Here is a 26,346-nt window from a genome sequence, read left to right on the forward strand (position 1 = left end):
TTCCCACTCCGTGGCCACCATGCACCCTTTCACAGTCTCTATTCTGTCTCCCTATGTGTCCGTTCAAGTCTCCTCCAACAATCACCATCTCGTTTTCTTCCAGTTCCCTCATTTCTTCATCTAACATGTTCCAGAACTCATCTTTCTCCTCTGCTGTACAGCCAACTTGCGGGGCATATACACATAATACGACCACCCGCTCTTCTCTAAGACCCAATTTCGTTCGCATGATCCTGTCGTTCCTTCTGTCCACTTCCAGTACTTCGCCCTTCATTCTGCCACACACACCACAATTCCTACACCATTTCTTTCCTCGTTATTCACTCCAGAGTAGAACAATTTATATCCATCTCCCAGTTCCTTTGTCTTTCCCCCTTCCACCTTGTCTCCTGCACACATAAAATGTCCAACTTCCTCTTCCTTGTCATGTCTGCCACCTCTCTTCCCCTCCCAGTCATGCTTCCAACATTCAGTGTTCCCACTCGCAACATCCTCTCCACTTGCTGGGCTTACTTCTTTAACTGCACCCGCCCTTGATGCGGTAGCCCTCATCCACTTCTCGCAGCTGTAGGGCGATGTGGTTGCGTGTCGCTTAAGGGGTACGCCCTAGCCCTTATAACATTTTCTCTTTGACTCATATCATAGCTAGAGCTGGCAGTGAAGTTTTACAACCGGATGCCCTTCCTGACATCAACCCTCGCCATTTATCTGGGCTTGGGACCGGCACCTATTGAGGCTAGCTTGCCTCCTTCGGTGGCTGCATAAGACGAAATGACTTAGCAAGATGGGAAAGATTCACCCCTAGCCCTCGAATACTCTAATAGCATCAGGGGGAAGGAGCAAGGAGAGGAGAAAGAAGCAAAGAAAGAAGGGGAGGGACCAGTCTACAGAATAATATAACAGATATATTACATGAAGTAAGGCATGGTCCAGCATCTGGTGCCTCGGGTTTGCCATGCCCATACTCACTAAAGTGAGCCCTTGAGGTTTAATTTAGCTTCGAATGCTTTGATTAAATGAAACATGGCAATAATTGTCTTGTTAACACCTTGCAGTTTAACATTTAATTAATTTAAATGTAAACACAAATCAGTAAAAAACATTAATTTCAAAAGCGATTCGACGTTCATTAATTGATTGTATTTTTCAATGATTTTCTCATTATGTAAAAAAGTCTGACTTCATCTAAACACTCAACAAATCTTTGAAGAACTTTCCCACGACTTAACCATCGGACGTTGTTGTACATAAGTAAACCATTACACCGAGTTTATCTCACTTAATAATTCTATAAATTTTCATTTATTTAAAGTGCGTGCCAATATAAAATTGACCAATTTTGTTACAATGCTCATAATATCTTCCAGAGGCTTGAAACTAGCCTTTGCGCATAAAACCTGCTGATGTATAATACAATGAAAACCCAGAAATGAATGTCCAACATATTTGGTAAATAAATTGACGAACCCATTTTCCTCTCCAGTCATACTGCGAGCACCATCAGTAGTTACTGATACAATTTTGGAGGGATCTATATCTCTTTCAGCAAGTGCATTTACAACTGCTTTGCAAATATTTATTCCTTTTGTTGTTGTTGCTAATGATGTTAAACTTATCAATTCTTCTTTGATGTTATTCCCAACAATAACGAATAAAAATTGCTAAACGAGCTGATCTAGTTATGTCAGTACTCTCATCAAGACAAAGAGAAATTAAACCAGAAGATTTTATATCTATTTTTTGCTGATGAGTTATATTTTTAGCCATTTCTATGATTCCATCTTTCACCATGTTTCTAGCCAAAGGCATATCTTTTATTCTTTGAATAATTTTTTCCTTGTTTTCAAAATCTTCAAAGAGAACTGGTGCACATTTTAACCATGCTTCTTTATATATTCCCCATCACTAAAAGGTTCCCGTGTTTAGCAATTACATTTGAGGCAAAAAAACTAGCAGCAGTTATATTTGAACGACTGCCGATAAATTTCATTACGGTTGTTGACTGGATATTCCTATTTTTAAATGCCTGAGTAATAAATTCTTTCTGTTCGTCCTTGCTTTTCTCAATGAGCGATTTATGGTTTGTCTCATAATGCCGTTTTACTGACAACGTTCTGCATACAACTGTCCCAGAACATAAAACGCATATTGCTCAATTGTCTTTATTAATCATGCCATACTCTTCAGTCCACCAGCTTTGGAACTCTCTGCTGCTTGATGGTGATAATTTTCGTTTTTTATTTTAGCCAGCCATGTTTGGTAGAACTGTAACAAAATAATTCACAACTTAAATCAAATGCATTTTTTATAGTTTCAAAAAAAATCAACATTTAATTATATGCCTAAATTAAATTATCTTTATAATTCCCATTTACAGTAGCAAAAACAAAACAGTGCACATACGCAACAATAATGCACTTGCCACTGCTTATTTCTGCCTACTGGCGGATGCATAGTGCGAAATACATAATGAACGCACGTGCCATGTAATTAGAAAAGGGAAAAGTCAGGGAATCCTAAGGATCAGTCGTTCTTAATTCTTTTTCTATAGACTGTATTTTTATTTATTCTTACTGTATTAGAGGGCTCAGTCCCAACAAACTTACTTGTAAATACTGTTCCCATTTTTTTAAAGTTCATACATTAAACTAACATAAGTATTAATATTATATAAATTAAGTGGATATTAAATCCAACATTATTTCAAAGCTGACTACAGTAACTATAGAATTTTCGTGAGAAATTTGACCAGTGAACTTGCGGGAATACACTCGCCGCCATACTACCAGTTGCTCTAGCGGCTAAGGCAACTCGTAGTATGGTTGCGAGTGTATTCCCGTAAGATCTCTGGTCAAATTTCGCAAGAAACATCTATAGTTTCTGTAGTCGGCTTTGAAATAATCTTGGATTTAATATCCACTTAATTTATATAATTTTGAATCACCGATGTGAAGCCCTTTGGCTATTTATTTTAGTAAATAAGTATTAATAATTAATTATGGCATAATCATAAAGAGTATTAATACACTTAATGTGTATGGTGTAGCATGTCGACAAATCTAAAAGTACACATTTAAATTAGTTATCAATCACAGAACTAATGCTACAATATTGTAGTTTCCTCAGGCCAACATCATTAAATTAACTTCTGGTAAGTTTCATTGACATATCCCATTCTGATCACCAAAAATTTATAAGTATTAAAATTGATTATTGTATTATTAAATTGATTTTAATGATGCTGGCTTGAGAAAAAAAAAAAAAAAAAGCATCGTAACTCACCATAGAAGTCAGCGGAGCAGGGGAAGCAGCAGAAGGATGTCGACTTGTCGGCAAACGCTTACCGTCGAATATAACTTGCCCTCGCGTATAACTGGCACACCTGATTTCACTTTACGAAAAAAGACATTAAAAGGTTTTGCATATATACCTTCCACACAAAAACAACACGCCCTCCCCAACAGCCATTATATACTGTAGAATGCAAGAAAAAAAAATTGTTTTATTGTATCCCTGAATAAGGTACAGAGGCTTTTGCAGTCTGTGTAATATATTTCTCAACAAATAGTGCAATTAGAGACAGCTGGAATAAAAAACGGCGCCTGACTAATGAATCACATGTACCCCTCTCACAGAAACTATGCTTTATAGGCAAGCAAAACCATATGTTGCACCGGAAACACAGTATCTGACTAAAACTATTGTCCAATTTTTCAATTACATGAAATAAGTGTTTGTTTGATTGCATTTGAAATTCTCGATGTCATTATGACAGATCACAGAGGCTAACTTCATATAAAATTCTCCCACGAATTGAAACATGCCATATAATGCTTGTGTGAGTTCCCTTTCCAGCTCAAACGCAAACAAGGCAATAAAAACCAATCATAGGTTGAAACTTTGTGTGAGTTGAGCCTGCCGGTAATGAGAAGTTCTGTTGGAGTGATAAACGACACCCCGTCATGAATGTCTTAAAACTAAGAAATATATAGTGAATGTTGTTATGACAGTTGCAGATGTTATGGAATTCGGTTGAAGAGAATTAGCATTTCAACTCAAAAATTGTCGGTTCCATTTGTCTTTGGGTCGCGTGATCTTTTGTTAATACCACACCAATCAAATTCATGTCTTCATAGCTGCTCTCTCCTGTAAAACAAAATTTAACTTGTATTTATTGTAACAATTAAAAAAAAAAGGCTGAATAATTTATAAGTGTATAAAAGGATATCACATGTAAATCGTTGACGTGCCAGTAAAATTCTCGAGCATGCCACCTCTGGCACGTATGCCATAGGTTCGCCACCACTGATCTAGATGATTTCACACAGGGAAGAATTATTGGAAATCTTGAAAAAGGCTGCAGAATTACTCATATTGCTAGAGAGTTTGGAATCTCACATAGCATTGTATCCAGACTCTGGGCAGTGTTTCAAACCAATGGAATGTACTCTAGACATTTGCTATTAGGTTGCCCTCATTCTACCATGGAGCATGAAGATAGATTTTTGCTTATAACAGCAAAAAGTAATTGATGTACTATGGCAGGTCCGCTCCATTAAAGCACAGGTATGGAGATACGACAATCTATGGCAAGACATCTGAAGCAAGTAGGCATATACTCCCAAAGGCCTGTAGCCTACAACACTCTATCCACATCTCATTGTAGAGCACATTTTCAGTTTATGGTATCCATAAAATTTGGACAAGATGCCAACAGGTTAATGTATTCTTTACAGATGACAGTTGTTTTAGTCTTTCCTCCAATTCTAGATGGCATTTGATCTGGCATGAAAGTGGTACTGCTTACCATCATGAGAATATTCTTGAAAGGGATAGATACTGCAGTGCCAGGGTCGTGGTGTGGGGAGGCATTGTGCTTTATGAACGCACCAAGCTATAAATGCTGGAAAAAAGGGACTATTGACTGGTGAACAATATTGCAACAAAGTTCTTTAATGCCATGTTCAATTGTTCCATGGTGCTATGGGTGAAGCATACATTTTTATGGATGACAATGCCACACCACATTGTATAAGCAGTGGAGATACTTCTGGAGACCAAGGATATTAATCAAATCAAGTACCCAGCACCTCACCAGATCTCAACCCCATAGTTTGGGATGCAATAGGGAGATGCATTGCTCCTTGAAATTCCCCTCTAGCAAATAAACAAGCTCTTATTACTCTGAAGGAGGAATGGTCAGTTTGCCTCAAGAACTCCTGAATCACTTGGTACTGAGCATGATACGATGTTGAGAGCTGCATCGCAGTTCACAGTGGACATATTCCATATTAAAATGTCTCTCCACATAGTTTTCTGCAAGCCTAAGTTTTCCTTAACTCAGTTAAAAACAATAATAATAAATAATCTATTCTGCATCTGTCACCTGCACACCATCTGCATTCAGTAGAGTTATTTTTTCAAATCGTTCTTTCTTTTACTTGCAGCATGATGGCAGAATTCCTTGGGATCTGCAGAGCAGATCTTTCTTTCCTATCAGGCATAGCTTTATGTATAACAGTTGTCTCTCTTCTGGCTTGCCCCCTTATAATTTTATAGGATGCTTGCATGTCTTCCTTCACAGGACAAAGAGCAACATCAAAAAGTTGCAGAAGTGGAAGAGATTAATGAAAGAGGAAGAAGCAGATGTCTGAGGTAAAAATCAAGATCATGTAAACAAACGAGAAACACAAGTCAAGGAGAAAATTTTGTACAGAGACTCTATGATCAGAGGAGTACTTAACAAAAGTATAACAAAATCGTGTTTCTCTGATGCAAAAATTAATGATATTAATCATGCCATCTGGATGCAAAAAGGTAAGGCAGAAGAACTAATTGCCTTGTTGGCACTAACAATCTGAGAGGATAAAAGTATTCTATGAAGAAGGATGTGAAGGAGTTGTTGGACGAAGCAAAAATGAAGAGTGAGAAGATGAAGATTGTGAGTCTCCTGCCATGCTATGATAGAGGCAAATTGAGGAAGGAGGGCATTGATAGCAAACAAATCAATATACAGGTTGTGTATTGATTTTTTTTACAAATTGTACATCAATACAAAGAATGATGTAGAGTATGTGGACCTGTGGCCTGAGTTTGACAGAAAGAAGAATTTGTATACTGCTGACAGACTGCATCTAAATGATTTTGGTGTTAAGTGTCTAAAAGCTTTGTTCATTAAACAAGCTGAAGTGCAAATAGAGCGAATGCAGGTGAATGTGTGTGTGTGTGTGTGTGTGTGTGTGTGTGTGTGTGTGTGTGTGTGTGTGTGTGTGTGTGTGTGTGTGTGTGTGTGTGTGTGTGTGTGTGTTAAGGCACCCCATGAGGCAAGCAATTGTGAGAATGACCAAAAAAATGCAGAATATAGGCTCTCAAGCAAAAGCATTGAATAGGGTGATTAATGCAAGTAAAGGTGGTTGGGGACCTAAATGGATGCTGCAGTTTCTATATACTAATGCCAGAAGTATCAGAAACAAGAGGGAGCAGTTTCTGACATTAGTTAGTGCAACCGTGACAAAAGTTATAGGCATTGGTGGGACTTGGCTAAAAGAAGATGATGTAGTTATAGGGATAGAATGTGAATGGTTTTTTATTCTCGGGAAAGACAGGATTGGGGGGGGGGGAGGTACTGCCAATGATAGCAGATGAATTGCAGTCAAAAGAAATAAGAGATAGACGGGTGGATGGCTGTTCTCTTTGAAGCTGTTTGGTATGAAATCAAGCTAATAAGACAAAATATACAATTAGTTGCTGCTACAGGCTAGTGGATTCCAGCAATGATCTGAAGACATACATTAGCAAATTAGTATGAGTGCAGGTTGAGTGATTATTTTGGGGACTTCAACTAGGGAGATATAGAACAGAAGGAAGAGAGAGAGATCACATGGCAGGAAGGAAATGGAACTTATATACCTACTGAGAGATAATTATTTGAAGCAGCATGTGATGTAAGGGCTCCCTGAGCCCTTACATCACATGACCTGGTCACAGGATCAGAAGAGCTATCTGTAACAAAGGTGGTCAGCCACAATCACTCAAATTGGGGAAATTGACCATGTAGTCTACTTGGAAGACTGTAAAAAATGAAAATATTCTGTCAAGAAGGTGTACAAGGGAAGTTCTGAGACTGCAGTAGCAAATTATACACCAATCAGTATTTCAGGAGTGGTGGTAAAAGTGCTGGAAAAATTGGTCAAAAAGAGAATTCAACAGTGAGTGGATAAGAATATGATACTCTATGAGAGGCAACACGACTTTGTTAAGGGTCAGTCATGCTTTAGTAATTTACTAACTTTTTATCCTTTCTTTTAATGTTACATGGTGATCAGCATTCATTTTAGAAATTATGGACTTTACAACCATGTTATAAATAACTCTTTTAATATCCCGACGTTTCGATCTTCATATTAAGATTATCATCTGGAGCATAAACAAATATATAGGACAAGCTAAGTCTTTGGGATGCAATAGTCCCTATTGCTCCTTGAATTCCCCTCCAGCAAATAAAAAGCCCTTATTACTCTGAAGGAGGAATGGGCAGTTTGCCTTAGCTTGTCCTGTATATTTGTATATGCTCCAGATGATGATGATGATAATATGAAGATCGAAATGTCGGAATATTAAAAGAGTTATTTATTATACTTCATTAGTCTTAATGAAGACTAACTTTTTATAATGGAGTGAGAGCTGATTTGGATAAGGGAAATGGCTATACGCTAATTCTGCTGTATTTTACAAAAGCATGGTGACAGAATATCAAGTCTGTTACATGGAAGTCTGTCACACAAATTAGAGCAAATGGGGAAGGATATGACACTGGATAAGAAGGTAGCTACTGGACAGATATCAAAAAAGTGGTACATGGAGGAGCAGAATCTAGGAGAAAGCTCAGTACTATCGACAGGGTGTAGAATAGAGGCAGCCTGCCTCACGGCACGGCTTAATAAGGGTGCTCGTTCAGCCATATTGTGGTAGGTGCCGCCGCTATGCTAACAATTTCTGTTAGCTTAGCAAGTGCGGAAAGAAGTTTTTTCAAGCTTAAACTGATTAAAAATTATTTGCAAACAGCAGTGACCAAGAAAGATTGGTTGGTTTAGCAACTATATCGATAGAGGCGGACATAGCTTATAATTTAAATTTAGAAGAGCTTAAAAACAGTTTTATTCTGCGATATCCCCATAGAGCAAACATTTAATTAATGTTTGCTTATTAATTATTAGGTAATCGTTCTGCATTAATGTTTCTCTTGTAATAAAAACAAAATAGCCATTGGAGATTTTCTTATATTTTTGTCTTATAACCCATCAGGGGCGATATTTAATTGTTTGCCTCAGGGCGTGACCTTGGCGACGGCCCTGAGAAAGCTGCTGACTAATAAGTGTGCTACAAGGTTCAGTACTAGGACCACTGAATTAACTTGTACATAAATGATATAGGATATAACCTGAAAGGAAATATTCAGTTGTTTGCTGATGATGCAAAATTAGGTAGAGTAATACTGAATCAAGGCAATGTGATGAGCTTGCAGGATGATTTAAACACTGTCAGTATGGGAAAAAGATAATGGGTTTCAGTTTAATGTGGAGAAATGTATAAAGTTATGCATTTTGGGATAAACTGATTACAAGCTGTGTACCACATTGATGGAACTTTACTCCAGGAAATGGATGAAGCTAGGGATTAAGGGGATAGTGGTAAACAGAGAGTTGAAGCTTAGAGATCATATTGCCAAGGTATCTCATAGTTTACTTAGATTACATAAATTACTTGGCTATTGAAGAATACATTAACAAGTAGAGATAATGAACTTGTTATTCCTCTTTATAAAGCCTTTATATGTCCACGTCTGGATTACTGTGCTCAGGTCTGGTCTCCTGAGTTTTTTTGGGAATGAGGAAGTGGTGGAGAGGATTCAGAGGAGAGCAACCAGGATGGTTAGTGATGTAAGGTACATTCCCTATGAAGATAGATTGTGGGTTTGTGGGCCAGAGAAGTTGGTTGATAGGCAAAAAAAAGAGGGGATATGACAGAAACTTTAAGTTACTTAAAGGGTTTTATAGAATTGTTGCAGGGGAATTTGTTTCACCACTTGGATGGAGATGGTAGAACAAGAAGTCATCCCTCAAAGCTGAGTAAAAGTGTGGTTAGTAGGGGCGAGAGGATTAGATTTTTTCACTTGGAGAGTTGTGAATGAATGAATGAATTGCCAGAGTCAGTTGTTAGTGCTTTGTTAATGGGTTCAAGGAGAGGTATGACAGATTGTGTGAATAGTTTGGGTGTCCTGCGATGAGTCTTAGACTTCGTGGAGGTGCCCATACAATAATAATAATAATTTTCATAACTGACATCATCCTTATATATATATATATATATACGTCTCTCAAGTTCGTCACCGCATTTATAGATATTGGTCGTAAGATTCCAGTCTATCTGGTGTTGAAGCTCTTCTAGATTAGAGTTAGCAGAGTAAAGAACATGCCTGGACAGTGCGCTTGCATGGGTTCTTTTGCAAGAGATGTCACGCTGGTGTTCCTCAAGACGTAGTGAAATAGACTTATCAGTCTGTCCATAATAAGGTTTACCGCAGTTGCATACGACTTTATAAACTCCGAAGACAAAAAATTTACAACTCAAGGATTCTGACAGAATGGTTAGTTTTGACATTGTCTCTCTTTTTACAAATGTGCCAACAGAAGAAGTACTCAATCTACTTAAAAACAAAGTTTCCAAGAAAATTTTTGCTCTATTAACGCACGACATAAACTCTGGCTATTTGGCTATTTCTCTTTTGAAGGAAAAATATATAAACAAACCAGCGGCTTAGCTATGGGCAGCCTATTGTCTCCAGTCTTAGCCAATATTTTCCTAGAAGACTTTGAAAAGAGAGCTATTTCAAACACAACATTAAAACCTAAACTGTGGGTGCGATACATGGATGACATCTTTCTTATCTGGGAATATGGTCTAGAGGAGCTACAAACCTTCCTAGATCATTTAAATAATCATCACCAGTGCATCAAATTCACGTTCGAACTAGAGATGAACGGCATCCTCGCTTTTTTGGACTTGAAGATCACTAGAATGCCTGATTCTCTTAAATTTTCGATTTTTCAAAAAACTACTCACACAAATAGATACTTGCATTCCTCTTCTCATCACTTCGTTCCTCAGAAATTTGGTATTGTTTCCACTCTGGCCCATCGAGCAAGATCTCTCATTTCAGTAGAAGTCCTTTAAACAGAACTCAACCATCTGAAAAGCACATTCTTAAACAACGGCTATTCTTCTCGAAGCATCACTAAACATCTACATCCATGTATCCAACCTCGACAAGAAGATAACTCCAATCCTATTACTCACATCCAATTGCCATTCATAAGCTCTCTATCTCCAAAACTGGCCAAAATAATGAAGAAATTCAACATTAAAACCTACTTCACCACCCTACCAAAGCTTCGTTCTTTTCTGAGTCACCACAAACCAAAACACAACCAGCTTCAGTTTCCAGGAGTTTATAAAGTCGTCTGCAACTGCGGTAAACCTTATTATGGACAGACTGATAAGTTTATTTCGCTACATCTTGAGGAACACCAGCGTGGCATCTCTTACAAAAGAACCAGTGCAAGTGCACTCTCCAGTCATGTTCTTTTCTCTGCTAACTTTAATCTAGAAGAGCTTCAACACCAGATAGACTGGAATCTTACGACCAATATTTATAAATGTGGTGACGAACTTGAGAGACGTATCGTAGAATCAAAAGAGATAGTTCTGGACCCATCACATATAAACAACAATTTAAGCTACAGCTTGCCTGACGCTCACAGCACAGTGATTGAATTCTGGCCCTCTCAAATCAGCTGCCACTCACAACTCACACTAGTCCTGCCACGCAGACGGCAGTTCAAATATGACTGTTGCTATTCCTATTTTGTTAATTTGAGAAGTCCGTGTTTTTAACCTTGTTATTTTTCAAGTTTTTTGTTATTATTTACACACCTGAAGAAGTCAGTGTTCCGACGAAACTAGTCGTGTTATATTAAAGTTTTCTTACCTTTCTCGGTGTTCTTAGTCAGTATAATTATTAATTTTTAAATATGTCTATAAGCCGAGTCAATACTAGTCACAATATATATAAATATATATATATATATAAATATTATTAAATACAATATAATTACTTAATAATAATTAATATAATGATTAAACAATATAATAATATAATTAAATAGATAATTGTATATTAAGAGTCCCACAAAGACTTACAAAGGAGGAGGACTCAAAAAACTATAGTTACACTACTGTCAAGAATTAATTAGGAAATGATGTATCCATACTTACCATGACCAATTTTATTTAAGCTATGTTGTTTATCCATAAGCAGCTCACCTAAAATATTAAAGTAATAATCATATAACTATAAATCAGTATGCAGATGTACAACTTACTCTCATTATAGCAAACCACTAAGAACAAAAGGAATAATTTTGTATAGTAGAAAGTTTGCTATAGCTAATTTTGTTTAAAATAGCAATATGGCTATTAAACACTGGCTTTTTATATGTATTTTTGGGAGCCCATATATACAGGGGGAGGGGTTTAGAGTTATATGGTTTTAGTCTGTTAGTAATCTCTACAGGCCAAGAAGTGACCTTCTTTACAGACTAAAACCATATAACTCTAGATCCCCCCCCCCCCATATATATATGGGCTCCCAAAAATACATAAAGAAAATGTGCCATTATGTCCCACAGTGGATGGCATTGATTCCCCCACTTACAAACTAGCTAAATATTTAGCCAAAGTGCTCTCACACTATACTGGCAACACACCATCACACATAAAAAACTCAGCCCACTTCAAAGCCAGTATAGAAAACCTTACACTCCAACATAATGATATAATGATCAGTTTTGATGTCTCCTCCTTATTCACAAATGTCCCTCTCAAAGAAACCTTACAGCTAATCCAAGCTAAATTTCCTCCTGATATCTCAGCCCTATTTCAGTTCACAATGAACTCAGGCTATTTCGTTTGGCAGGAAAAATTCTATAAACAGATAGAGGGGACAGTCATGGGTTCACCACTTTCCCCACCCTTGGCCAACTTCTTTATGGAGACTTTTGAAGAGAAAGCATTAAACTCTGCCCCCACAAAAACCTACCATATGGCTTCGCTACGTTGATGATTTGTTTGCTATTTGGCCACATGGCCCGGATACACTCTTCTCCTTCTTAACACACTTAAACAACCAACACTCTAGAATCAAGTTCACCCTGGAAAAAGTGAAAAACAATAGCCTCCCCCTTTCTAGACACACTAGTCACCTGCCAACCTGATGGAACCTTGGGTTTTTCAGTTTATAGAAAACCCACCCATACAGGCAGATACATTCACCAACAATTCCCCCCCCCCACAACAATATGAGTTATTAAGACATATTCAACAGGGCAAAACTAATCTGTTCAAATGACCAAGTCCTAACCACTGAACTAAATCACATCCTTAACACGTTCTAAGCCAATGGCTATCCCCCCCCCAAAAAAAATCCAAAAAATACTAAAACCAGTTATCCACAACTCACTTCCCCACCCCCTTTCATAAAAAAGATTACTCTAAATCTATCATCATTCCCTACATCCGAGGCACCTCGGAAAAAATCAACAAAATCCTAAAAAAAACACGACTTGACCTCTTGTTACAGATCATATAGAAAATTGGCATCCCTTATTCACTCCACTAAAGACCAACCACTTCTCCTAGACCTACCTGGTGTATACCAGGTCCCTTGCAGGTGTAAATTGTCCTACTTTGGCCAAACAGGCAGGATAGCAAATATCAGAATCTCAGAACACAAGGACTACATCCGATTTCACCAGTACAGCCACTCTGGGATTGCAGACCATGCTCTGGATACTTGCCACAGAATAAGGTAGAAGAAAACCACAGTAATACACCGCAGTAAGTTCAAATATGAAAGACTATTCATGGAATCAGCCTCAGCCCTTAGGAACATGCCAAACCTCAACAAATTTGGATGCATGAGACTGCCCCAAATTTGGGAAACATATATCAGAAGAACTTCAGCCCAAAGGCCAAGAACACCTAATATTAGCCTGCCAGAGGGCACCATCAGGACTTTAGGAAAACGGTAGCTTCCTTGCTTCATTTCTCAGTTGTTGTTATGTAGTACTTGCGTGCACATGTTTTTATCTTAAGTTCCCATGAAGATGGCAACATGATTGCCGAAATATAGGAAAGTATTAAAGTTGTATTTATATTAAAGTTGATTTAATTTATATTTATAGTGCACGCTGTTAATTCCTTAAGTATTTAGTTATCAGGATTAAAACAGATAATATAATTTTGGGTCAAGTATAATATACAGAGTTTAACAAGGGTTACTATTTAAATTTTATTGATTTCAAATAAGTAGAAGATGCCAGAGGGAAAAGCATAAGAATGGGGGGGGGGGACTGGTAATAGAAATGGAACCTTACATCATAATATACAGCTTATACTTAAGTTGAGTTTGTACTGAAGTAAAATAGTATAATATGTAATATTATGGCTTGATGTTCAATCAGATGTAAAATAAAACACTGAACACTGTTTCTATAGTTATTTAGAATATACAATACCGTAACTAGGTAGGTGAAATGGGTGCAGAGGTGCAGGGCCAGGACAAAGGGATGCCTGAAATGGGGGTATCAAAAAATAATCAGTATTATATTTTCATTTTAAAATTTTAAATTTTGCTGCCATGGGGACTGATTACATAACATTTTTGGTTAAAGTTAAAAATTAACTGATCTATTTCTATCTTATTAGTTTTCTGAAAAAAGGGGGACAAAAATAAAATTTTGCACAGGGGCCCATGAAAAGCTAGTTACGGCACTGAGAATATATATATACACTCGGGTCTCTTTTTATGCGGATCTTTTTTATGTGGATTTGAAGTTATGCGGTGCACACCCACAGATACGAGACCTTTCGTATCTGTGGGCAATCCAGCGTTTCCCAAACTTTTCCTGCAATGGAAACCCTTCACAAATCCTGAAATTTTCATGGAACACCTTGGTTATTTTGTAATGTATTCATTAATAATTAATTGTTAATTTAGCTTATTTTTATTATTAATTAATAATTGATCATTAATTAATATTTAATAATTAATTAAATTTGGTCCAATGGAGGAAAAAAAAGCACCAAAGAAAAGAAATTTCTTTGGAAATGAAAATTGTAATTTTAGCTCACTTAGCAAAAGGAGAGGGTGATTGGTAAGCATTTTAATTTAGGCGAATCTACTATAAGAGCAATTAAAAAGAATGAAGTTGCAATAAGAAAATCTGTCATTTTTGGTACAAAACTAAGTGCCAAATTATCATCGTACTCAAGAGATGCTTTATTAGAAAACACGGAACAAGCGCTCGTAATTTGGATTGAAGAATTAACTCAAAGAAAAATTCCTATAAGTGGTTATTTAATTAAACAAAAAGCTCTTTGGTTTTTATGAACAGATGAAGCAATGGGAGCCATCTACTTCCACTTCCCAGGCTGATAAAGAATTTTGGGCTAGCAAAGGATGGTAAACCGGGTTTTTAAAAAGGAATGCACTTCATAACGTGAAGATTAAAGGCGAGGTTGCAGCAGCAGATGAAAAAGTAGCCAAAACTTTTCAAGAGAAGTTAGCCAAAATTATTGAAGATGATTTTGGATATTGTCCCGATCAAGTGTTTAACGCTGACAAAACAGTATTGTTTTGGAAGAAAATGCCTAGTCGAACTTACATCACAAAGTCTGAGGAAAAAGCAAGTGGGTTTAAAGCAAGCAAAGATCGAGTAACATTGTTACTTTGTAGCAATGCATCAGGAGATCAAATCCTGAAACCCCCTCCTAGTAAGACCACGTGCTCTAAAAGGCAAAGATCTAAAATAGCTGCCTGTTCATTGGATGGCTCTGGGTAACAACTGCTGTATTTACTGAGTTCAATAATTGCTTTGTACCAGAAGTGGAAACATACATGAAGCAAAAAGCTCTCGATCTTAAAGTTTTATTAATTGTTGACAATGCACCAAGTCATCTGCATTTAGAACATCCAAATGTGCAGGTAGTGTTTTTTCCACCCAATACAACAAGCATTATTCAGCGATTAGATCAAAGCATAATTGCTACTTTTAAAAAATATTACGTTAAGCACACTTTTAAATTTATATTGGATAAACTAGAAAATTAATCATTAACAGTAACTGACGTTTGGAAAAAATTTTCTATTTTGGACTGCTTAAATCATGTTGCATCTGCTATCGCTGAAATAAGACCACAAATTTTAAATGCTTGCTGAAAAGCAGCTTGGCCTGGATGTATTGCAAACAGTGCAACCATGCAAACATCTACATTATCAGATGAAATCATTACATTGGCACATGAAATTGGTGGAGAAAGTTTTGATACATTTAGCCAGAACGATGTAGACGAATTGCTTGTGGATAATGCCTTAAGTGACGATGATATTATTGGATATCGATTAATTTTAGATATCGTCGAAGATCCAGAAAATGATAGTGAAGCGGAAGAAAAACTTGTCCCCCACACTGCAAATATAATTTAAGAAGGTCTTGAACTGTGCAATAAATTGGAAAATCATTTTCTTGTTAATGACACAAATTCTGAGCTGAAGAACTGTATGTCTGGATATCGCGAGCTGCATAAAAAATTAATAAAAAGTTTAATCACTGATTACATTGTCAGAAGGAAAAAATCAGCACAGAACAAGGGTGAAGCTAATTCTGTTTGTGAAGAACCATTGCCTTGACCATACAGATCTGATGTGCCGACTATCTCTTCTAGTGATGAAAGTAATTTCGCACCAGTTTGCAAACATTGCCGAATATTGTCTAATAGCGAAGATAATTCTGATGAAAAAATATAAAAAAAAATTGTTACTTTTCATTAAAATTAAATGAATAAAGCTTTAAAACAAACTTAGGCATTCTTATTTTCCTGAATTTTTATAAACTTTTTTATGCGATTTTAGGTTTATTTTAATTCATTGCTTGGGTTTTATGTGGTTTTAGAAAATTATGGAACATATCCCTAATTTTTCAACATACGTTTGGTCTTTTTTTGTGCTATTTTTTTTATATGCAGTTTTCTGTGGAACGTAATTACCGCATAAAAAGAGACCCGACTGTATATATATGGACCACATTATTAAGGAAAGTGATATTAAAACCAATATTTATATAGGATATATCAAATTAATTTCTTTACTCTAAACAGATAACATAATTCTTAAATAAATAACATAACAGATAACATAACTCTTAAATAAATATGCTGCAAATTCAGTCAAAATGACAAACTACTAAAACTGAAAAAAAAAAAAACATTAACTGCTTCAAAGTAGTTAATTAACTGAGAAGGGAATAGACACAATTTTTAGGGAAGCTACAGTAATGAATAATTAAATATGAAATAAATAATAGAATAAGAAAGGAGGGTTTGGTTAGAAACTAGCTGAAATGGAACAAGAGAAAAATTGGCTTAAATTAACAATGTGTTGTGTTGTATTTTCCCTCAACCCACTAGTTGGGTAGCAATGCTACTTTTACTAAGAAATTATTAGAGAACAAGGTGGTTTTGCTCTTGAGACCTTTTCTGGGGGGAGTGAAACCTATGGGTCTCAGGCAAACTAATACAATCATACTTGTTGAGGTTGGTGGGGAGGATGCTTCATAGCAGATGTTGATTCTAAAAATAGTCTTTTGGAGATAGTTATTCTGAGCCAGATAGCCTGACTTGCCTAATTAACTTTACAGTTATTCAGCCCATAGAGTGTGCCATGTGAGGTCATTAGTTCTGTGTCAGTTACAAGAATTGTTTCTAAAGATTTATTGTAGTGTTGTGTGCTTGTCACAGTTATAATTTATGCACTAAAGATGCTAGGTAGAAACCAGTGAAATATTAGTAAGTTCAATGAATTAATTTATATTTTTCTCTCAGTGTTGTCTAGACTGCATTTAGACCATAAGCACCATTTTATAAATAATCAATAACAACTAAGCCTTTCGATTCTTATAGAGGTCCTATCTACATGGCGAATTAGGCTGGCAAAAGTTTATGCATAAGGTGATATTTAAACAACAATAAATAGGTTTAACAAATCAGATAGTGGATGAGAATTGTCAGCACCATTCTTTGATGTCTGTCAGCACCGACATCAAAGAGATGTCTATATGGTAGCAATATTAAGGTAGAAGAATTATTACACATTTATTTATAAATTACTTTCCAAACTTTCATACACTTTAAGTATATTTTAATATAGTTTAAAATAAAGATTGATCATTATAATTTTAATGCTAGAGGGATTGGGCAGGTTCGAGGTTTAGAGGTACAGGAGGAGAGTGTGTTCCAAATACTGAGTACTCTGAATGTCAGTAAAGCTGTGGGACTGGATGGTATTTCACCACGAGTTTTGAGAGAATGTGCTAGGCAACTGACAGAGCCTTTGACCTGGCTTTTCAATGAAAGTCTGGCTGCAGGAAAGGTGCCCATGGAATGGAAGGAAAGTAAGATAGTGCCATTGCATAAGGGAGGTAGCAGACTGGAAGTGTCTAATTATAGGCCAGTTTCTGTGTCATCAGTAGTTAGTAAGACCTTGGAGAAAGTAGTGAAGGACAGTATACAGCATTGGACATATGAGGGTAATGTTATATGTGAGAGTCAACATGGATTTGTGAAGGGGCACACTTGTTTTAGCAATATGCTAGCCTTTTATGATAAAGTTACAAGAGCATTAGATGAGGGGAAAGGCATATACTGCCATTTTCTTAGACTTAGCGAAGGCATTTGACAGGGTGCCACATGATAAGCTGATATTTAAGTTGCAGCACATGGGTTTGGATGTCAGACTGATCAACTGAATTCAGGATGGCAGTCCAATAGGTATCAGAGAGTTGTGTATGGTGGGGCAGTTTCAAGGAAGCAGAGGGTTACAAGAGGGGGTTCCACAGGGCTCAGTACTGGGACCAATATTGTTTAACCTTCATATTAATGACATTGTCAGTGGATTGCAAAGGGATATTCAGTTCTTTGCAGATGATGCGAAGCTGGGAAGGATTATTAGTAATAGTGCAGATGCGGCAGTACTGCAAGAGGATTTGAATAAGCAAGATAGATGGGCAAATTAATGGAGGTTTCGGTTTAATGCAGCAAAATGTAAGGTCTTGAGGTTTGGGAAACATCGATGGGACACTGAATACTTTATGGAAAGAATTATACTGGAAGAAGTAGGGGAGACAAGAGATCAAGGATTGATGATTGATATAAACCTGAAATTTAGGGGACATATTGCAAAGGTGGTGAAGGTAACACAGAGGATTGCTGCAATAATGAGAAGGACACTGACCTGCAGAGATAAAAGGGTTATCATTCTGCTGTATAAGCCTCTGATCAGACCACACTTAGACTATTGTTCTCAGATCTGGTCCCCAGGATTTGAAGGGGATAAATTAACTGTGAAAAGGGTACAGAGCCGGATAACAAAGATGGTTTTTAGGACTGTAAAATGTTAGTTATGAGGATTGGCTGAGGGAGTGTGGACTGTAGAGTTTGGTAGATAGAAGGAGAGGTGATATCATTGAGACTTTTAAACTGTTGAGAGGTGGTTACAGGGTTGACACTGGGGAGTTCTTTTGCTTGGCTGAACAGTGGGAAGGAGTCATGACAAGGGGCCATCTCTGGAAGTTACGAAAGGAAACTGTGAGCAAGAAGGTGAGGAGTGGCTTCTTTGCATGGAGGGTGGTTGAATCATGGAATGCATTGCCTGATGGAGTAGTGAGAGCGAGAATGGTCCATGAGTTCAAGGAGTGGTATGATAGACTTTGTGTTTCTTGGGGGGGGGGGGATCTCCCCTCAATGAGTCTTGATAGACTTTGTGTTTCTTAGGAAGGACCAACCCATGATGAGTCTTATGACTCCATGGAGGCCTGAATAATAATATTAATAATTATAGACTTATTGATCAATCTTTTACTTACTCACCATTCTTATCCACAGCATCCTTTTCAAGAAAATAGCGTATTTTATCACCAGAAGAGATGAAGTACTCATCACCAGACTGGAAAAAGACAAATTATATACAAATAATATATTTTATACATATTTCCAATTTAGAGACATAAAACACAAGTGTTGAAATGATTATTTTACTTATTATTAATAAAATAACACTTGACATTTCGACCCCTGTATTGAGGTCATCATCAGAAGGATACATGTGTATAGGAAACCAAGCTATATGCTGTTGCATATAGCTTGGTTTCGTATACACATAAGGTAAATTAAATCTACGCTGTTAATCAATCTTTTTCTTAGCCTGACCTCTAGTGATTAAAAAAAAAAAATTAAATAAATAAATTATTAGTATTATTATTATTATTCAGGTCTCCATGGAGTCAAAAGACTTGTCATGGGTTGGTCCTTCCTAAGAAACACATAGACTATCAAGACTCATTGAGGGGAGGTCCCCCTCCCCCTAAGAAACACAAAGTCCATCATACCACTCCTTGAACACATGGACTGTTCCCGCTCTCACCACTACATCAGGCAATGCATTCCATGATTCAACCACCCTCCATGCAAAGAAGCCACTCCTCACTGTCTTGCTCACAGTTTCCTTTCGTAACTTCCAGAGATGGCCCCTTGTCATGACTCCTTCCCACTGTTCAGCCAAGCAAAAGAACTCCCCAGTGTCAACCCTGTAACCACCTCTCAACAGTTTAAAAGTCTCAATGATATCACCTCTCCTTCTTCTATCTACCAAACTCTACGGTCCACACTCCCTCAGCCAATCCTCATAACTAACATTGTACAGTCCTGAAACCATCTTTATTATCCGGCTCTGTACCCTTTCCACAGTTAATTTATCCCCTTCAAATTCTGGGGACCAGATCTGAGAACAATAGTCTAAGTGTGGTCTGATCAGAGGCTTATACAGCAGAATGATAACCCTTTTATCTCTGCAGGTCAGTGTCCTTCTCATTATTGCAGCAATCCTCTGTGTTACCTTCACCACCTTTGCAATATGTCCCCTAAATTTCAGGTTTCTATCGATCATCAATCCCTGATCTCTTGTCTCCCCTACTTCTTCCAGTATAACTCCTTCCATAAAGTATTCAGTGTCCCATCGATGTTTCCCAAACCTCAAGACATTACATTTTGCTGCATTAAACCGAAACCCCATTCATTTGCCAATCTATCTTGCTTATTCAAATCCTCTTGCAGTACTGCCGCATCTGCACTATTACTAATAATCCTTCCCAGCTTTGCATCATCTGCAAAGAACTGAATATCCCTTTGCAATCCACTGACAATGTCATTGATATAAAGGTTAAACAATACTGGTCCCAGTACTGAGCCCTGTGGGACCCCACTTGTAACCCTCTGCTTCCTTGAAACTGCCCCACCATACACAACTCTCTGATACCTATTGGACTGCCAATCCTGAATTCAGTTGACCAGTCTGACATCCAGCCCCATGTGCTGCAACTTAAATATGAGCTTATCATGTGGCACCCTGTCAAATGCCTTTGCTAAGTCTAAGAAAATGGCAGATATTCCTTTCCCTCATCTAATGCTCTTGTAACTTTATCATAAAAGGCTAGCATATTGCTAAAACAAGAGTGCCCCTTCACAAATCTATGTTGACTCTCACATATAATATTACCCACATCTGCACAATGCTGCATATGGTCCATCACTACTTTCTCCAAGGTCTTACTAACTACTGATGATACAGAAACTGGCCTATAATTAGACACTTCCAGTCTGCTACCTCCCTTATGCAATGGCACTATCTTACTTTCCTTCCATTCCATGGGCACCTTTCCCTCAGCCAAACTTTCATTGAAAAGCCAGGTCAAAGGCACTGTCAGTTGCCTAGCACATTCTCTCAAAACTTGTGGTGGAACACCATCCAGTCCCACAGCTTTACTGACATCCAGAGTACTCAGTATTTGGAACACACTCTCCTCCTGTACCACTAAACCTCGAACCTGCCCTATCCCTCTAGTATTAAAATTGACTCCTCCTGGATGAAATACTCCAATAAGGTGTTCATTGAACAATTCCACTATTTTCTCTGCATCAGTCACTCTATGCCCATTTTTATTCCACGATGTCATTCTTCCACAGTTATTTCTCCTCCTATTGGCCACATAGCTAAAAATTCCCTAGGATTTTCCTTGGATCTAATGGCCAATATTTTCTCATATTCCAGTTTCGCCTCCCTTACCATACTAGTTTCACTCTCCTGGCCAGTGTGTTTTATACTCTTCATGCATCTTCTCTTCACCTGTCTCCTTATATCTCTTCCATAGCCTCTTTTTCACATGCAGTTCCTTTTTAATATTGTTTGTCATTCACCTTACTCCAAATTGTGTCCTCTTCTTCACTCGTGGAATACAGCTTTCCAGTGCTGCTAACAAATATTCCTTCACAATTTCCCAAGCACTAATGATATCCCGGCCTTCCAATTCTTCCCTTCACGAAACTTCTCCAAGTTGACGTCTAAGACTATTATAATCACCTGCTTTATAATTTCACATAAGTTACTGTCTCTTTGATACTCCTGCATGTCTATTCATTTTCCAGGTTAAAACCACATGGTCAGTCACTCTTTCCAACTAGTGGGAGAGATGTCATCTCAATTATTATCAACTCTTCTGATGCTATAATCAAATCCAAAACTCTTGTTCCCTCTGTTACATGTTGCCTAAGACATTTGTCCCTCAAGAATTCTAGAAATTAAATAAATAAAGTAATAATAATAATAATAATTATTATTATTATTATTATTATTCCTTTCGGAGTACTCTCTTCCTCCATTTCTAAGCATTTTCAATAGCCTCCATAATATTTTGTCACCTTCCTGATATTTATTTTCCATGTACATATCATTTGTTTACCATTTGTCTTCCCATTTGTTTACCTAGTCTTCACATTGCTTCACTTTCTTATATTTTTCTTTGTATTCTCTCCCAGCATAAAATGACTTACTTGCCAGGAACTTTCAATATGCCTATTGCATTTTTTTTTTATTTTTAAATTCTCATCCCAAATCTAATCTAGGTTCCTCAAGAAGTGTGGTGTACAAGAAAGAATACTGCAATTGCTATCATCAAAATCTCAACTTCCTTTTCCAGTTATGCCAAAACTATTGACTGAAGTGTCTAGTTAACCCTATCCCTCCCTACACAAGTTTTTTTTTTCTTTTCTTTTTCTCCCTCCCAGTTGAAAGGTTCTACCCACAGAAGAAATCAATTTCCTTAATTCTTAGAAATATCAAGAATCACTTCCTACATTGACAATCTTGATAAATTTCTATCATTCCAAACACAAAACATTTAATGATTTAATTGTATACGTAAGTCTTCTAATCCTCAGCATATTTCTCCATTTGCCTTAAAAATTTGGGCACCTGTAATAAGTTACCTTTATACGCTCTCTCTCTCTCTCTCTCTCCTGGTCCACTGGTATCTATCTCATTTGAAAATTGGCCCATATTTGGATTTTGTGTGTATAAAATTTAACATGGGTCTCCCACGATGAATCTCCAGACTCCATGGAGAAACCTGTGATAATAATAAGAATTACTCCACTCTTCTCTAATCCTTTTACAAAACTTACAGGGGTAAGCAATACCTTTTAACGGTTCAAACTCACAGAACAAATTCTTCCTCTTCAATCAATCTATATGCTTCCATCTTTTTGGAGCAGCCTCCATTCATGTATTTTCAAAGAATGTATTCTCCATGCAGGAGGCTCCCACTGAAGAGACCTCAATAAAGGCCGAAACTAGTCTGGGTAGTGGCCCCTCCCTTAATGCATAACATTATACATATCCGCAAGGAGATGTGTTTTGCATTATGGGAGATACTAAGATAAGAGTATTGGTAGCTTGCTCCACCTTTGCAGGGAGTTGCCTGGTGTTGTACCACTTTACCCCAGTCCTGGAGATACTTTCAGGTGCAAACTTTGTTTGCACACACTTGGATAAAGGATTAAACTAAATTTATTATGTTTAAGACACAGTATGATGATCTGTGTGTGATAAAAGGACCTCCCAGATGAGTCCTTGACTGCATGAGGTCTTGGGGTAATAACAATAATAATAAAAAAAAATAATCTCCACTACAGATGCCAAAACGCACCTGTTTATAATCTGTCTTAGATCATTTCCATAGTTGTTAAAGCAAATTAAGTTCTTAAAATGACATTTATATGGCAAATTAAAATAGCTTAACACATTATTATAAATTTACCTGTTTATTTCCTGTAGTAAAAACTGAACATTCAGATGGATCCATAAAATCTATTAATCTGTGGCATTCTAATTTTAAAGAATCCACCTCTTCATTAGTTAGAAAATGTGGAATTACAAGAAAACCTTCATCTTCAAACTGAAGTAGAATAAAGAAATACTTTGTAAATTCTATAATAAAGAACAAATTGCAACATCTTTAACTTAACTTGAACTTATCTGTTAAGCTACAATAAATTAAAGATACCATCAAATTATATACCTGTTTAATCCTTTATTCAAGTGAAAGCAAACAAAGTTTGCAACTGAAGTATTTTCAAGACTGGAGCAACTTGTATGAAGAGGATAATAACTTCAAAGCACTTGCCTTAGCATCCCATAATGCAAAGCACATATCCTTACACTTGTATAATGCTATATGTTATGGGAAGGGCCACTACCCAGACCTGTTTTGATCTTTATTGAGGTCTCATCAGCAGTAGCCCAGAGGTAATACTCAGGCATAATGCTACTGTCAGGATGGGTGAAGCACAAGTGCTTTTCATATTCCCATTTGTCTGTAATGGAAGTTATTTAGGAAAGGGAGTTTTGTGAACAGTTAAGCTCGCCCTCTGGGGGCAGTTGTGTTAGCCATGATCAGATGGGGGGTAGAATAGCCTTCAGTCTTTTGTATTTGTAGTACTCTGTTTCATTGTAATTGACAGCTTGTATGATCAGCGGATTTGAATGTGAGTTTGACTTAACGATGAATTTTTCTGCGAGATCACAAAGAAGGGAGATGTATGGAATGCCAGTTGCTCGATGAATCTGTGAATTTCTGATAAACCATGGGGCATCTAGGATCATTCCTTAGGCACTTATTTTGAATTCTTTGTAGTTTTGAAATGTTTGATCATGAAGTGTGACTCCATGCTGGTGAGCTGTAGGTAATAACTGGACGTATGACCATCTGGTAAAGTAGTAATTTATTTTGTAAGTTCAGTTTGCTCTTGCGGTTGATCACTGGATAGAGCTGAGCTATTACTTTGGAAGTCTTGGAGCCAATGAGATTGATGTGCTTGTTAAAAAGGAATTTCTTATCCAGTAGTACCCCAAGATATTTGGTCTCTGATTGCCATGGGATCTTTTGACCAGAGAGCAAGATGTCTTCTTTAATGCAGACCTTTTTTTATAGAGAATAGCATGGCTGAGCTTTTGAGGAGGTTTACTTGAATCCTCCAGTTGGTGAACCAGTTTTCCAACATGTTGATACTTCCTTGGAGTCTAGTGATTGCCAGGCGAGGGCTGAGAGACCTTGCTAGAATATCGGTGTCGTTGGCATAAATGGCCATAATGGTTGTTCTTGAATTAAGAGGAATGTCTGATACATAAGTTGTAAACAGTATTAGGGCCAGAAGAGAACCGTGAGATACTCCAGCTAGAATTTTGCACCTTGATGAAGCAATTCTGTTAAGCTTTACCTGCATGTACAATATGTCTTGAATTTCAAGATGAATTTTAAGAAATTTCATTACTCACTGCACAGGCAGCAAGCAATGAAAGGGATTGGAATGGTTTAAGCAGTGGCATATTGTTGGTGTTGACAGGAGTATGCTGTGGCAAGACAATGTTATTAAAAATCATTAACTTTATATGAAAAAACTTACTTTATTAAGAAAAAATAGTTCTATTTATATATCAGTTCAGTCTTTCGTTTCTGAGATGTAAACTTTTCTATCATATCATCATAAAAGTATTGACTTAACCCTTGGGGGCTCGCAGCTGATCTGACAGATACATGCAAAATGTTTAATATAAATATTCTTACACAATTCAGTGTATCGCTTGGAGGTCATGAGTAGCTGTGCATTCATATGTTACGAGTGATATTCCGCACTGTTTTTTTGCTGTCAGTTTGGTTTAATACATGTTATGTAAAGGTTTGTGATATTTGACAGTAAATTGCATCTGAGAGATATACCGAGAGACCTCCGATGTCAGTATAGTATGGTTTAGTTGCTGTTTTTTTATTCTTTGTTCAATAATTTCTAGATTATAACTGAAAATAAATAAACCATCATGTATTACTGAAATAGAGAGCCAAAGGCTTATTTATCATACATGTCCTCTAGGAGATGTGCTTTACATTATGAAAAATACTAAGGAAAGTGATCTTAAGCACCTTTTCTACGAGTTGCCCATAAGGTTGCTTATGCTTGCATCCACCCAAACTTTTATAGTTTCTATACATTCGGCACGAAACTCTTGTAGTTTCTATATTCGGCTATGAAATAATGTTGGATTCAATATCCACTTAATTTGTACGAACATGTATTATATTTGCAGTGTTTTTTCTTTATGTTTTTTTGCATTTTAGCACATACTAGTAATGAATGTATCTCTCAGATATACTGTGACCTATGCTGCAAAATTACCTCTGCAAGCTCCCAAGGGTTAATTCTGTAAGTAAATTCTTTTCAACTGAAATTAAACAGACCATATAACTTTTTTTTTGGTTACCCATTTTTGTTATAATGAGTGCTCTGTAAATTTGAAAGAGGCAGATATGGTTTACCATCTTTAACAATATATGACTTGACTTCATAATCTGAAAAAGCATCTGAAAAAGGAATAAACAAATATCTTCAATATACTGTTTCCCATTTCTAAAAGGATAAATAAATGTCAGTTTTAAAAAAAGTACCTGTTATCTAACAGAAAACTGTAAGGAATAACTAACTGCACTTCACTGCTTGATGATAAGCAGAAGATCTAACTAAATGAGTAGAACAAACCACATAAATTTCAGTCAGTGCACATGCACTTTATTGTGTGCTATAGTCTATATTTGCCTTTATCTGTCAAAAATGCAAGCACATCAATCCTTTGCAATGAGAAATCAACATGCATTTTTAACAAGTGTGGTTTCTTATGTGGATGTTCCCTCCATATAGGAAACCACATTTCTTTCATTTCATATATGACTAATCAATGCATGCTTCAACAGAAATGCTTACCTTATCTGATTTACAGTCACAATGTGGTCA

General features: G+C 36.9%; 1 protein-coding gene across 3 annotated transcripts in view; it reads right to left on the reverse strand.

Annotated features, from left to right (window-relative positions):
- LOC150092298 (phytanoyl-CoA dioxygenase domain-containing protein 1-like) overlaps positions 1 to 26,346 on the reverse strand; it is a 138,530-nt gene that overhangs the window by 91,081 nt on the left and 21,103 nt on the right. Inside the window, exons 1-4 of one of the 3 annotated variants that reach the window (XM_090414893.1) lie at positions 25,820 to 25,871; positions 23,322 to 23,459; positions 19,042 to 19,117; positions 11,335 to 11,382 (exon numbers count right to left, since the gene is read on the reverse strand). In XM_090414893.1, coding sequence (XP_090271019.1) covers positions 11,335 to 11,382; positions 19,042 to 19,117; positions 23,322 to 23,366 — 169 coding nt within the window. In that variant the 5' untranslated portion in view covers positions 23,367 to 23,459; positions 25,820 to 25,871. Of the gene's footprint in view, positions 1 to 11,334; positions 11,383 to 19,041; positions 19,118 to 23,321; positions 23,460 to 25,819; positions 25,872 to 26,346 lie in introns of those variants that run through there. The other 2 variants (XM_090414892.1, XM_090414894.1) reach the window with 2 other exon arrangements.

The sequence above is a fragment of the Typopeltis vanoorti genome, chromosome 26, assembly GCF_054136105.1.
Source record: "Typopeltis vanoorti isolate ZY-2024b chromosome 26, IOZ_Tvanoo_1.0, whole genome shotgun sequence".
In the NCBI taxonomy this organism is placed as follows: domain Eukaryota; kingdom Metazoa; phylum Arthropoda; class Arachnida; order Uropygi; family Thelyphonidae; genus Typopeltis; species Typopeltis vanoorti.